The 13105-nt window shown below is 28.7% G+C and overlaps 1 protein-coding gene across 1 annotated transcript in view; it reads left to right on the top strand.

Annotated features, from left to right (window-relative positions):
* The window catches only part of LOC142331969 (nose resistant to fluoxetine protein 6-like), a 51576-nt gene extending 40126 nt beyond the window's left edge, over positions 1-11450 (top strand). Inside the window, exons 11-14 of the mRNA XM_075378018.1 lie at positions 945-1134; positions 3306-3448; positions 6143-6263; positions 11259-11450. Of these exons, the coding sequence (XP_075234133.1) occupies positions 945-1134; positions 3306-3448; positions 6143-6263; positions 11259-11434 (630 nt within the window). The 3' untranslated portion in view covers positions 11435-11450. The remainder of the gene's footprint in view (positions 1-944; positions 1135-3305; positions 3449-6142; positions 6264-11258) is intronic.
* The last annotated feature ends 1655 nt before the right edge of the window (positions 11451-13105 follow it).

Below are 13105 nucleotides of genomic sequence, written 5' to 3'. Positions count from 1 at the left end.
TTCTTAACAAACGGGTTATTTTAAGTTTTTTTACCCTTCTATTTGCAGCAGTAACAAACATTTTTAACGTAGAAAAAATAATTGTGGGACTAATTCTTTCCAAATAAATTAGTAATTAATTATACACTTTAGTATATAGTAGATGTTAATTTTATTGTTTTAATTTAGATTTTTGATGTAATATTTCATTGTGATTTTAAATTTTCTGGGTTTTTATGTGTAATTTTTTAATATTTATTTATGCATTATACAAATATTGTGTTAAGGTGCTGATAAGAACTTTTTGTTGTGCGCCAAGGAAAAAAAATGTTTCTGTTTTAAAGCTTTTGGATGGATGTACCCAACAAAGTTTCCAAATGGTTTAATGTTACAAATTTCATGAATGTCTCTAATTATATTCTACATTTACATGTATATGTTAAATTCTATACCCAGAAAGGTTTTAAGCGGCTTGATTTAGTTGATCCCAGAAATAGCACAGCCAGTCCCAATAGCACAAGCATCCCATATAAAGCCTACTAAGGAGGGTGAGGAATAAAGCGATTTCCTTTTATCCTCTTCATTGAACTAAATAAATTGTTTCATTTCAACATGCCATGCTTATTGAAGTACATATGATACTTAGCCCTACAAGTGACAGCTACTGGTGGCTGTATAATAAATTATTGCTCTTAGAGAAAGTAAGTCGTGAGTAGCACAGCTTTTGCCTTAGATGCTTCATAAGAAATACTGTAATTGATAGTGTAAAGTAACAAATTAATGTAGAAAACAATTCATCTCTTTCTGTAGGAAACAATATATTATAAAATTGTCTCCTTTCATTAGGGAAAATATTCTACTACTATGTTATATTAAGAGAAAAAATCTTAATGTTCTTCTTAAAATATTTTTAAATAATTCAAATTATAAAAAGATCAATTAAAAAATATTAATATTTCTTTCAGTTTCAGGTTGTGTATGGATCAATTATTTGTACTGTAGTTTCTTTATTATCTTTATTAATTGCTTGGATTTTTTATATTCCTGGAAGAGAATATAGTGGGATGGAAAGTGCATTGTATGCTTCATTACATCGTATCACTTGGTCTGCTTGTATGTCATGGATTATTATTGCTGGAGGTGTCACGGGTTATGGTATGTTTTATAATTTACTTAAAGGAGATTTAAAATTCATTATTAATTCATTTGTTAGGTATTGTAATTTTAATCTTATAGTATATTTCTCTATTCAGTATTTTTTATTTTTAAAAGATAATTTATTTGATCGTTATCAATTTAATCGTTTAATATAATTTTTTATTTAATCCAAACCTGATTCTTGTTATTAGTTTCCATTAATGAATTAATGGAATGAATTACACAAATAAATATAAAATTGAATTGTTATTGACCTTCTTTCTCTGTATTATTTGTCTGACCCACATTTACTTTCTTATTTTAATGTATCTCTTTTTTATTGCTACATTAGAGTTCAGAATATCAATGATCTGGTGTGTGCAAATCATTGATTGGCTGTCAGAGAACTTGCAGAAGAGGTTAGCTTCTCGATAGGATCATGCAATGACATTTTAACTGAAAAATTGAACATGTATTGAGTCACAGAAAAGTTTGTTCCTTGTTTGATTATTGAACAGCAGAAAGAACATCGAGTGGATGTTCGTCAACAACTTGAACAAGCGGATGACAATGAAACATTCATGCAAAGGATCATAACGAGAGACGAAACTGGGTTTACAGCTATGACTCAAGGTTCAATCATTACAATGGATTGGCAAAGAATTTCCACACTCCAAGAAAGCACATCAGTCTCAATCTGACGTCAAAGTGATGCTAACTGTTTCTTTTTTTTTTATTTTAATGGAATTTTGAATTTTTGCCTCAAGGTGAAGCAGTGAACCATGCATGCATACTGTCAAGGTATTGAAAAAAATCTGCAAAAAGAGACCAGAGTTGTGGCGAGACAACTCACGGTTCATTCACCATAACAATGCGCCCGCACACTCAGCTTTGTCTGTCAGTTTTGTGCCAGGCTGTTCTTCTTCAGCTCCCTACTCACCAGATCTGGCTCCTTACAATTTTTTGAAAAATTTCCAATTTTTCAAAATTAAAATCAGTGATGAAAGGATGTCTTTTTGAGACTATTGATGACATAAAAGGAAATTCGTCGTACACCTTAAAGACCATTCCAAATGAAGCTATCTAGGACTGCTTCGCAAAGAGGAAACACCACTGGGAAAAGTGTGTGAATAGGGAAGGCTTTGAAGCGAACAAAGACCAATAATTTATAAAATTAATAATAAAGATTAAAAAAATATAATACAAGATTATTATTTTACTTTATTATTTTTATCCTACATACTTTTCCAGCAATCAAATTAAGTATAACCCCACATGCCTTGATTTGTACTTCATAAGCTTTGACTTTCTTTTTCTCTTCAACTCAACTCTTTTTAAAACCTTCATTTAATATTTCTTATCTGTTTTCTTATCACTGTTTCTACAAAAACATCAGGGAAAATCTGTTTTAACTTGTTATGAAAGTCAAACTTTGATTTGTGTAATTTTGAAGTGTAATAAATTTCAATATAAAGTGTAAGAAGTCTAGCAGTCTTCTATTGTGATGTATTATTAAAAGAGAGAAGTAGCAGTTTCAATTTTAATAAAGACTAACTGTAAGGCATAAAATGTTACCTAATGAGTTTGAATGATTTGCTGGATTCAGAATAAATAAGGTATTCTACGTAATATAACGTCTTGTATTATACAAGTAACATTCTTTACCTATTTCTTGGCCCACTTTTATTAAAAAACTGTTAACAATAAGGGAAAAATATAATAATTTAGGAAAATTTTAATTTGGATTTTAGTGAAAATATTTCTTATTTACACTGCATCATTATTAAGTGATAAAAAAATCTTTTGAGAGCAAATTTTGAACAGATACATAAAAAAAATTATTTTTCCTTTTAATTAATGAAAAAAAATTACAATAATTACTTTGTCATGAATTTATTTGAAATATGTAAAAATAAATTATTAAAATTTGTACTTTGTTATACCATTTTAAAAATTAGTTGCAGTACTTTTTATCAGAAAAGACATAAAACTTTATCCTTATTTGAACCAGTGTTCAGAATTAATTATTGAAAAGATTTAAACTGCTGGCAACCTGTGGATTGAAAATTTCAATGAATTAGTAGTCATGCAGAAAATGTTGAATTAAAAATTATTTTCATTGTAAAAAAAAACTGAGTGTTATTCTATAAGGCAAAACAATGTTTAGTTTGATAATTTGACTTTTTCAGGAATTTTTGATCCAATTTTACGTATGGAAATACTTATTCCATTAAGTAGATTAACGTATTCTGCATTTCTTATACATGGAATTGTTCAGTTATATTCAGTTGCTACAATACGTGTCTCTGAATATGTAAGATATCCTAAACTGGTAAGTTATTTAGTAATTTTAATTAAATTTATATGTAATTGTAATATACTGTTATAATTAAATTACTGAACAATTTAGAAATTCAATTATTTTGGATGTAATTATAGCATTAAATACAGTATTGATGATTCTGCATATATATTGATTCTTGAAAAAATGTAAAAAAATTTCAGGCTATTTGAAAAAATGTAAAAAAATTTCAGGCTATTTGAAAAAATGTAAAAAAATTTCAGGTATTTTATACTGATGAAAATAAAGAAGAAAGTTCATGTAAACATAGGTTTGGAACTTACATCAGTGAGTGTCAATTGGTGAAAGATTTTGGTGGTTTTGTATGAAATCTCACCTGAAAAATTGAAAAAAACATATATCCCAGAACTGTATTTTTTATAGTTTTTTGAGAAATCTGGGATGTTTTGTTTTAAACAAACTTCAAAATTCTTACATGTGTATTTTAGTTTCTGTGGATTTTATTCATACCATTTTACTAAGAATTAAATTCTCTACAAGTTTTATTTAAAACTTTTGTGTGTTTATTACCCATTTTATAAAGTTATTATGTGGTAAACATAAATGTGTATTTTTTGACATGCAATCTTTTGTCTTTTATCCCACATTTCCTAAAACCTACTAAAAAGTCAGTTCTTGGAATTACTTTTTTTTCAAGTGAGATTTTCATATAAATTATTAAATCTATCTCTTAATTTGAGCCCCAAGAATTGTACAATTTTGCTTCATTTTACAGAAGGTACAGAAAGAAAGAAATCATTTTCTAATCAAGTGTATCCGATTCTATGTTTGTATGAACTTCCTTCTTTATTTTCACCAGCAGAAAATGTCCTGAAAGTTTGTTACATTCTTTGTGAATCATTCTATATATTATTTACTGTTATTGGGTTCTAATTACAACACTTTCTGGCCTGTTTTGTTCAATGTTGAAACAAGCTACATAGGTATAGTTACTTACTCCACACGTGTTGCAGTTATCTGCAGGTTTAGAATCATTCACTAGTTAAACACGGTATGCTTGCTAATTCTTCTTAATTCATCCTTAAGTTATTAATTTTTTTATTTTTTGTAAAGAACTTTTCATGAATATATATTTTAAACCCTCTGAATTCATTCAGAGGTTCTATGTTTTACATATGTTTTGTGTTTAATGTTTTATGTTTAAGCCTTTTTATATGTGTTCTTTTCATTAATGCTATCATTATTAAGTATTGATGTCTAAAAGAGTTCATTCGGAATAGATATTCTGTCATATTGTTACCTTAAAGTCTTATGTAATATAATTTTAAATACAGTATTGGAGTATTTATATGTTATGTTAACATGAATGTACATGTTGCATTGCATGCATATCAGTAACAGGAATCCTAGACAATGGTAATAAATAACAGATTTATCAAAACTACAGAAAAGTGTTGATTCATCAGTAGGAAATTTATTATCAGAAAATTGTGTTAAAAATAATTGAAAGAATGAGAACAATTGCTTGTTTTAATAAAAATATTTATAAATCACAAAATAATATTTTAATAATCACAAAATATTTTATCTGGTCAACATATATGTTAAATTCAATCTTAGAATATCCAACATTCAAGTTTTCAGAAACACCAAAATATTTTGTCATCAGTGGCATGTAAAAGCAAAGAGAAAGCAGTTTCAGGTATATATAGGGATTGCATGAACTGAAAAAATGTAATTTAAAAAACTATTAACAGATACAATATTCAAATAAAATAAAAAAATAAAAATAAAAATTAACAAATCCATTATTAATAAATGTAAGTTTAAAAATTGTATAAAAATAGAAACACCCATAAACAGAAACATTCATTTTTTCTTTGTATTCTTTTATTCATTGTTCTAAGTATTCCTTTAGATAATATTATCAGCATGTATTAATTTTAAAAAAACTCTTGTGCTGTAATGACTTTTCATTATTTTCTTTATTCCTTTTGAAAAAGTATCAACTCATTCTAATCTAGAGTTTTACAAATAACTCAACAATGACTACCAATCTACATCAAATTTCATCAAACTGATATAGTAGTTTTAGAGATTTTTGAGCCACAATATTTTATACATGAATGGTATTTTCATACCTCATACCTCAAAACCTGAAGAAAATTCATTTTCACATCCTCAATCCTATCATGCAACCAAGAACAATTTCATACGTTTCTTTGAAAAGTTTGTAAAAAAAATTTAACTGTTATAAAATAGCTTTTAGAACTATAAAATAATTAAGAAGTCTAATTTTTTTTACTTATAATAAATCGGGCGTTTATGAAATAGAAGATGTAGAGTAAAATATTAAAAACTCAATGTATGAATAAAATGAAAAAAATTTAAAAATTATTCTTTCACTCGTAGCGTTTTCACAATAAACTTCATTAATTTACTGATAAATATCAGTTTTTAAAATGTTAAAATCTGGTAACTGCCTTAATTTCATAATCATCAGGATTTTCAATGGACATAAACATTTATATTATAATGGCATTTGTTGAAAACTAATGAATGAGAATCTGGCAAGGATTCTCAAAACTGCAATTACAGTGCTGCAGTGGTAATAGTAAGAAAAACTACTTACTTTCCAGGTGTGCTTTCTAATTTTAGAGTGAATTAATACTTTATAAAAATAATTTTTTTTTATTCAGTATAATATATGCAATATATTTACAGTTGTGGATGTGGTCAGCAGATATAACATGTTCTTTTGTGTTTGCATTAATATTACATGTATTATTTGAAGCTCCTATTAATGGATTATCAAAAGCAGTATTTTTATCTTTCAGATCGCAAGGTAAGTCATAATTTTAATTACCATTTTGAATTTTAAAACTCTTTGTTTTAATTACTCTTTCGAATCCTTTATTATTAATTTTATTATTCATTAAATTGAAAGTTATGTACTGAAAGTTACTGTAATTAAGAGTCGGTTACAAAAGGTTACGATAGCACAAAAAGTTTTCATTGAAGCAGATTCAACTAATTCATGTTAATATACTCAGGATAATAGTAATATCCCCTGTTGAGTGACTCAGTACTGAGTTAGGGAGTCAGAATTTGATAAAAATCAGTTTATAAGATTAATAAAACTTAAAAGGTGATAAATCTAATCATAAACGTACAACTATCTAAGCTATTATTAGAAAGGGAACATAATTTTTTACTAGATTAGGAAGTTGTTTAATTAAATATCGCATTAGCCTTGAACATTATTTAAATTATAATAAAACAAATGTATAAAAAATCTTATAATGTTTATGTAAAAGTCACTCTTTGGACGGGTTATATATAGAGTGGCTTATATTTAAACATTATTTTTTTATATTATAATTACGAACATCTAAATTTATTTTTAAATCATTATGGTGTGTTGATTATTGCTTCATAAATAATTATTGAAGGGGCGCAGTCATTAAAAGTTATGTTTAAAAGATTATTCTAATGTTTTCACGTTTCCTTATCCCTGTAACATTTCCTTTAATGTTTGTTCAATCTCAAATGTTAATAAAAGGTATCATCGATACCTTTTAAAATAGTTAATATAATAAAGGGTATATCAATGCAGTGGTGGAAAACCAATTGGTATTTTGCCTTTCATTTTGTGTTAAATTCCTAGTCATAAGAAACAGAAGGTATGATTTTAACCTGTCATGACTTTTATCTGTATTTTAGGTACAACATACAGTATACAGCATGAAGTATCCTTCTATGCCTGCCAAATTATTTGGTGAGATGGATCATCTGAATCATAATCATAAACAGGTTTTTTATCTTGAAACAAACACTTGAATTTTCACTACCTGTTGTAAATTCTATAGTATTTTATTATCTTTCTTCCCTTTTAATGCTAAATAAAAATTATTGCTTTTTAATTTTGTATTGAATAAATTTTACAAAATTGTGTTGCATGATCATTTTTTTATATGAAGCATATAAAAATCAACAGTACTACTTAGCTATGAGTAAAATATCTGCTTCAATTTGTACTGTACTGTACATGTTTTGTAGATGACCAATTTTGAAGAATGAAGAATAATGAATTAATATTAAATTTTATGCCAGGTTAAGTAAAATAAAGTGGTACAAATATGCAAACTTACTGTGGTGAGTAGTAAGTTGTATAAAAGTTATCAGTAGTTGTTAACAAAATGATTTGTTTTTATGTTCATTTGATCGTCCCAGAAATAAAGAATTATATTCTTTCATTACTCAGTCATAATGAGATATTGGGATAAACCAGGAATCCATCACTACAACAAGCTAATGCTATAGTTGAGAACAAAGTAGCAGAAACTAAAATGATGTTATACTATTTTAGTATTTAGTTAAATAAATAGTTACTATTATAATGATAAAACATGGATTTACGAGTATGATACTGAGACCAGACCCCCAGTTGTCATAGAAGATTGACAAACATTATTAAATTAAATTTCTTATGAAACGCAGTTTCATAAAAATCAACTGTGTGTGTATAGAATTCAGTAAGTTACAGAAATTTACATTTCATTTTAAAAAAATAAATAAATTTTATTCTTTGGATTTTGATTCACTTTTCACTTGCTCATTTCATTGCTCAACTGTTTGAAGTTGATTTGGGGCAAAGCAACTTTTTAATTCCTTTCTTTAACTGTACATAGGACCAACTATGAAAAATGAAAAATTGATGGAAAATTTTGTGATAAAATAGTTCAGAACTGTTTGAATTTTTGTTTTCTATTTACAAAATATGGTATTCATATTTTTTTTGTCTTCAGTCATTTGACTGTTTGACGCAGCTGTCCAAGATTCCCTATCTAGTGCCAGTCTTTTCATTTCAGTATATCCCCTACATCCTACATCCCTAACAATTTGTTTTACATACTCCAAATGTTTTCTGCTTGCACAATTGTTTCCTTCGACCTGTCTCTCTAATATTAAAGCAACTATTCCAGGATGCCTTTATATGTGGCCTATAAGTCTGCTTCTTCTTTTTTTCCAAATGCTTCTTTCTTCAGCTATTTTCCGCAACACCTCTTTTCATTTTTCACTTTATCCACCCATCTCATTTTTAACATTTTCCTATAGCACCACATTTCAAAAGCTTGTAATCTTTTCTTCTCAGGTACTCCCTGATCATCCAAGTTTCACTTCCATATAAAACTATGCTCCAAAACATATGCCTTCACAAATATTTTCCTGATGTTTAAATTAATTTTTGATGTAAACAAATTTAATTATATTTTTGACTGAAGTCTCGTTTCATATGTGCTATTCGGCATTTTATGTCACTCCTGCTTCGTCCATCTTTAGTAATTCTACTTCCCAAATAACAAAATTTTCTTCTACCTCCATAATCTTTTCTCTTCCCATTTTTACATTCAGTGGTCCATTTTTGTTATTTCTACTACATTAGTTTTGTTTTGTTCTTGTTTATTTTACTGTCAGCTAGAATTATTATATCATCAGTAAATCGTAGCATCTTTATCTTTTCACCTTGCACTGTTACTCCGGATCTAAATCATTCTTTAACATCATTAACTGCTAGTTCTATGTAAAGATTAAGAAGTAACGAGGATAGGGAGCATCCGTGTCAGACTTCCTTTCTTATTACGGTTTCTTTCTTATGTTCTTCAATTATTACTGTTGCTGTTTGGTTCCTGTAAATGTTAGCAATTATTCTTTTATGTCTGTATTTGAACCCTAATTTTTTTTAAAATGCTGAACATTTTATTCCAGTCTACATTTTTGAATTCCCTTTCTAGGTCTATAAATTCCAAGTATTTTGGTTTATTTTTCTTTAATCTTCCTTCTACTATTAATCTGAGGCCTAAAATTGCTTCCCTTGTCCCTATATTTTTCCTGAAACCAAATTGGTCTTCTCCTAACACTTCTTCCACTCTCCTTTCAATTCTTCTGTACAGAATTCTAGTTAAGATTTTTGATGCATGGCTAGTTAAGCTAATTGTTCTGTATTCTTCACATTTATATTATATTTGTTCCTGCTTTCTTTGGTATTATGACTATAACACTCTTGTTTGAAGGCTGATGGAACTTCCCCTTTTTTGTAAATATTACACACCAGTTTGTATAATCTATCAATCACTTCTAAACCTGCACTGTGCAGTAATTCTACAGGTATTCCATCTATTCCAGGAGCCTTTCTGCCATTCAAATCTTTTAATGGTCTATTAAATTCAGATCTCAGTAATGTTTCTCCCCTTTCATCTTCTTCGACTTCCTTTTCTTCATCTATTAACACCATTTTCTAATTCATTTTCTCCGTATAACTCTTCAACATATTACAGCCACCTATCGACTTTGCCTTTTGTATTATATATCATGTACCAAATCTTTGTTTAACACATTATTATATTTTTATTTATGCACCCCAAAATTTTCCTTAACTTTCCTGTATGCTCCGTCTATTATACCAATGTTCATTTCTCTTTCCACTTCTGAACACTCTTCTTTTGCTAGTTTGTAGTTCCTGTTTATAGTATTTCTTAATTGTCGATAGTTCCTTTTACTTTCTTCATCACTAGCATTCTTATATTTTTTACGTTCATTCAATAGCTGATATATATCATCTGAAATCCAAGGTTTTTACCAGTTCTCTTTGTTCCGCCTAAGTTCGCTTCTGCTGATTTAAGAATTTCCTTTTTAACATTCTCCCATTCTTCTTCTGCATTTTCTACCTTATCTTTTTTACTCAGACCTCTTGCGATGTCCTCCTCAAAAATCTTCTTTTACCACCTCTTCCTCAAGCTTCTCTAAATTCCACCGATTCACCTGACAACTTTTCTTCAGGTTTTTCATTAACACTAAATTATGGTTGCTATCAATGTCTGCTTCAGGGTAAGTTTTGCAGTTTATGAGTTGATTTCTAAATCTTTGCTTAACCATTATATAATCTATCTGATACCTTGCAGTATCACCTGGCTTTTTCCATATGTTTATATTATGATTTTTAAACTGGGTGTTGGCAGTTACTACATTATGCTTCATGCAAAACGAGGTCCCCTCTTTCATTCCTTTTGCCCAGCCCTATATTTCCTTCCTTGCCTTTTCCAATGCTTACATTCCAATCTCCAACTATTATTAAATTTTCATCTCCTATGTGTTTAATTGCTTCGTCAATTTTTTTGTATACACACTCTACCTCATCATCGTCATGGCGCTTGTAGGCATATAGACGTTAACAATCATTGACGGTTTAGGTTTCGATTTAATCCTTATTACAATGATTCTATCGTTATGCATTTTGAAATACTCTACTCTCTTCCCTATCTTCTTGTTCATTACGAAACATCGTACACTGTTCACTTGTTCACCGTACGAAACACTTGTTCATTACCTGGTCATTATTTGAAGCTGGGTTAATTATTCTAAAATCACCTGACCAAAAGTTGTTTTCCTCTTCCCACCGAACCTCGTTAATTCCTACTATATCTACATTTATCCTATCCATTTCTCTCATTAAATTTTCTAACCTACCAACCTTTTTTGACTAAACATTCCACACTCTGTCGTAGAATGTTATTTTTTAATTTTCTTGTGACCCCTTTAGTAGTCCCCACCCGGAGATCCAAACAGGGGACTAGTTTACCTCTGTAATATTTTACCAAGGAAGGCACCTCCATCATTTTTATATGAATATGCCCAGAGCTACATTTTTTTTTTTTTAAAAAGCATCTGTAGTTTTCCATTGCTTTCAGCTATTCACATAATATTTTTATATTATAATTAGTTGTTTAAATAATAATACAAAACAAGGAATAAAATTATAGTAGTATTTTTTTTTTTTCAGGAAAAAGCCAAAAACTTCTTAAATTAGGAAATATGCATTCAGAAGTCAAGTCAAACAGTCACTCAAAGTTTCATAAAATAAATGGAAATATTAAAAACAGAAAATTAATGCGTAAAATGAATATAAATTCCATGACAGAAAATGTTTTGTCTACAATTGAGAAGAAACATTTATGACTGTGTTATTCTTAATTTTTTCTTACTTTCATTCATTTCCTAAATACAATAAAATATATTACTTTATTACTCTGTTTATTATCTTAATTAGTTATTTATTTAGTTTATTATCATTAATCATACCAGAAATTCCTTTTATTCATTTTTACACAATTTTTAATTTTTCTTTCATTACGATACCATAATTATTTTTTCCATCTTATGTACAAACCTCATACATAAATGTTGTCAAGTGTGTGTTATCTAACTTATTATGTAATAAAATACATCAGCTATAAAATTCATCTATTGAATAAGTTGCTAGTTCTTAAAGGGGGTTTGTTAACTAAAGCAGGCTGTTAAGTCTCTGGCTTGACAGCGATGGCACCAGCAGGTATGATCTGTTACTGGCATTCTATAGTATTATCCTTCACTAGCTTTATATAATTTCAGGTCAATAGCTTGGTTATTATATGTTTGACAGTGTTTTGAGTGAGATGCCTTTGTTACTCTCATGAAAATGGAAAAAACGGAAAAATCTGTGGTTGTAAAATACTTCCATTTGAAAGATTTAATGCTGTTTTAAATCAAACAAGAAATGGACTCAACACCAAAAGACTTTTCTGTCATATTCAACAATAAAACAATGGGTTTCTGAATTTAAAGAAGGATACTAAAACACACGATGAACCATGCTCTGGATTCCCTTGTAAGGTGAAGACTCCTAAAATGATAGAAAAGATCCATATCCAAATTCTCAATAATTTGGTTCAACAGTATCCGTTAAATGTTTCATACGGTTTTTCCATTCCTATTAGCCTGATTTAAAGGCTTATAAGTATAAATTTTTAAAATCAGATATTTTAAAAGCAGCCTTTCTTGGCGTTATGTAACTTTTGATTTGTCCCACAGATTAACTCAATTTGGTTGAGTTCACAATGGTAGGGAGGTAATCAAACACAGTTTTACCACTGGATCTTGCTATCTCAGCAATTTTATATATATTAAAATTACTTTTAATATGTGAAACCTTTTGCAATTGGAATTTTAAGTTCATCCTCTTCAAAAATCACTCCTTTTGAACTAAGCCACATTTTGATATTATTCTTTTTCCAAGACACGGCTGGAATTCTTCCTGTTTTACATGAATGGTAAGGGGCATTGACTAAGACAATAACCGAATTATCTTCCAGAAGAGGTAACACATCGCTAAACTATTTCTCTAAAGACAAAGTACATCTCATTATGGTTGTCTCCTATAGATTTAGATTCAAAAATCCAGAGACCACCATTTGATAAACCTGGTATCACTGCTCATATGTGATTATGAGACCACCTAACTTTACCCGATGGAGCCTTATTACCGATTGATAAGCCACATAGAAGCACTTCTTTAGATGAGTTCACAGTTTTATCTTTCCAAATAAAATTATTCTTGTGGCCTTCATTGAACAAGTTTCATTCATATTATATATTCTGCACCCTTCTTGCCTCATTTTCTTTATTTCGGTGAGGTAATGTTTTCATCATATCATCCCTTTTAATTAAAGCACTTTCCCAGCCCTGTTTTTCATATTTAAAATTCATAAAAAGTTGTTCTTTGGAAATCTGGTAGATTGTTATCGTCATTTAACTCTGTCTGTTGCAGGCAGTTTGATTCGAAAATAAAATTCATGTATTTTTTTACAAATC

Source organism: Lycorma delicatula, chromosome 11 (assembly GCF_047948215.1).
Source record: "Lycorma delicatula isolate Av1 chromosome 11, ASM4794821v1, whole genome shotgun sequence".
Taxonomy (NCBI): domain Eukaryota; kingdom Metazoa; phylum Arthropoda; class Insecta; order Hemiptera; family Fulgoridae; genus Lycorma; species Lycorma delicatula.
This window is presented reverse-complemented; position numbering and strand designations above follow the sequence as displayed.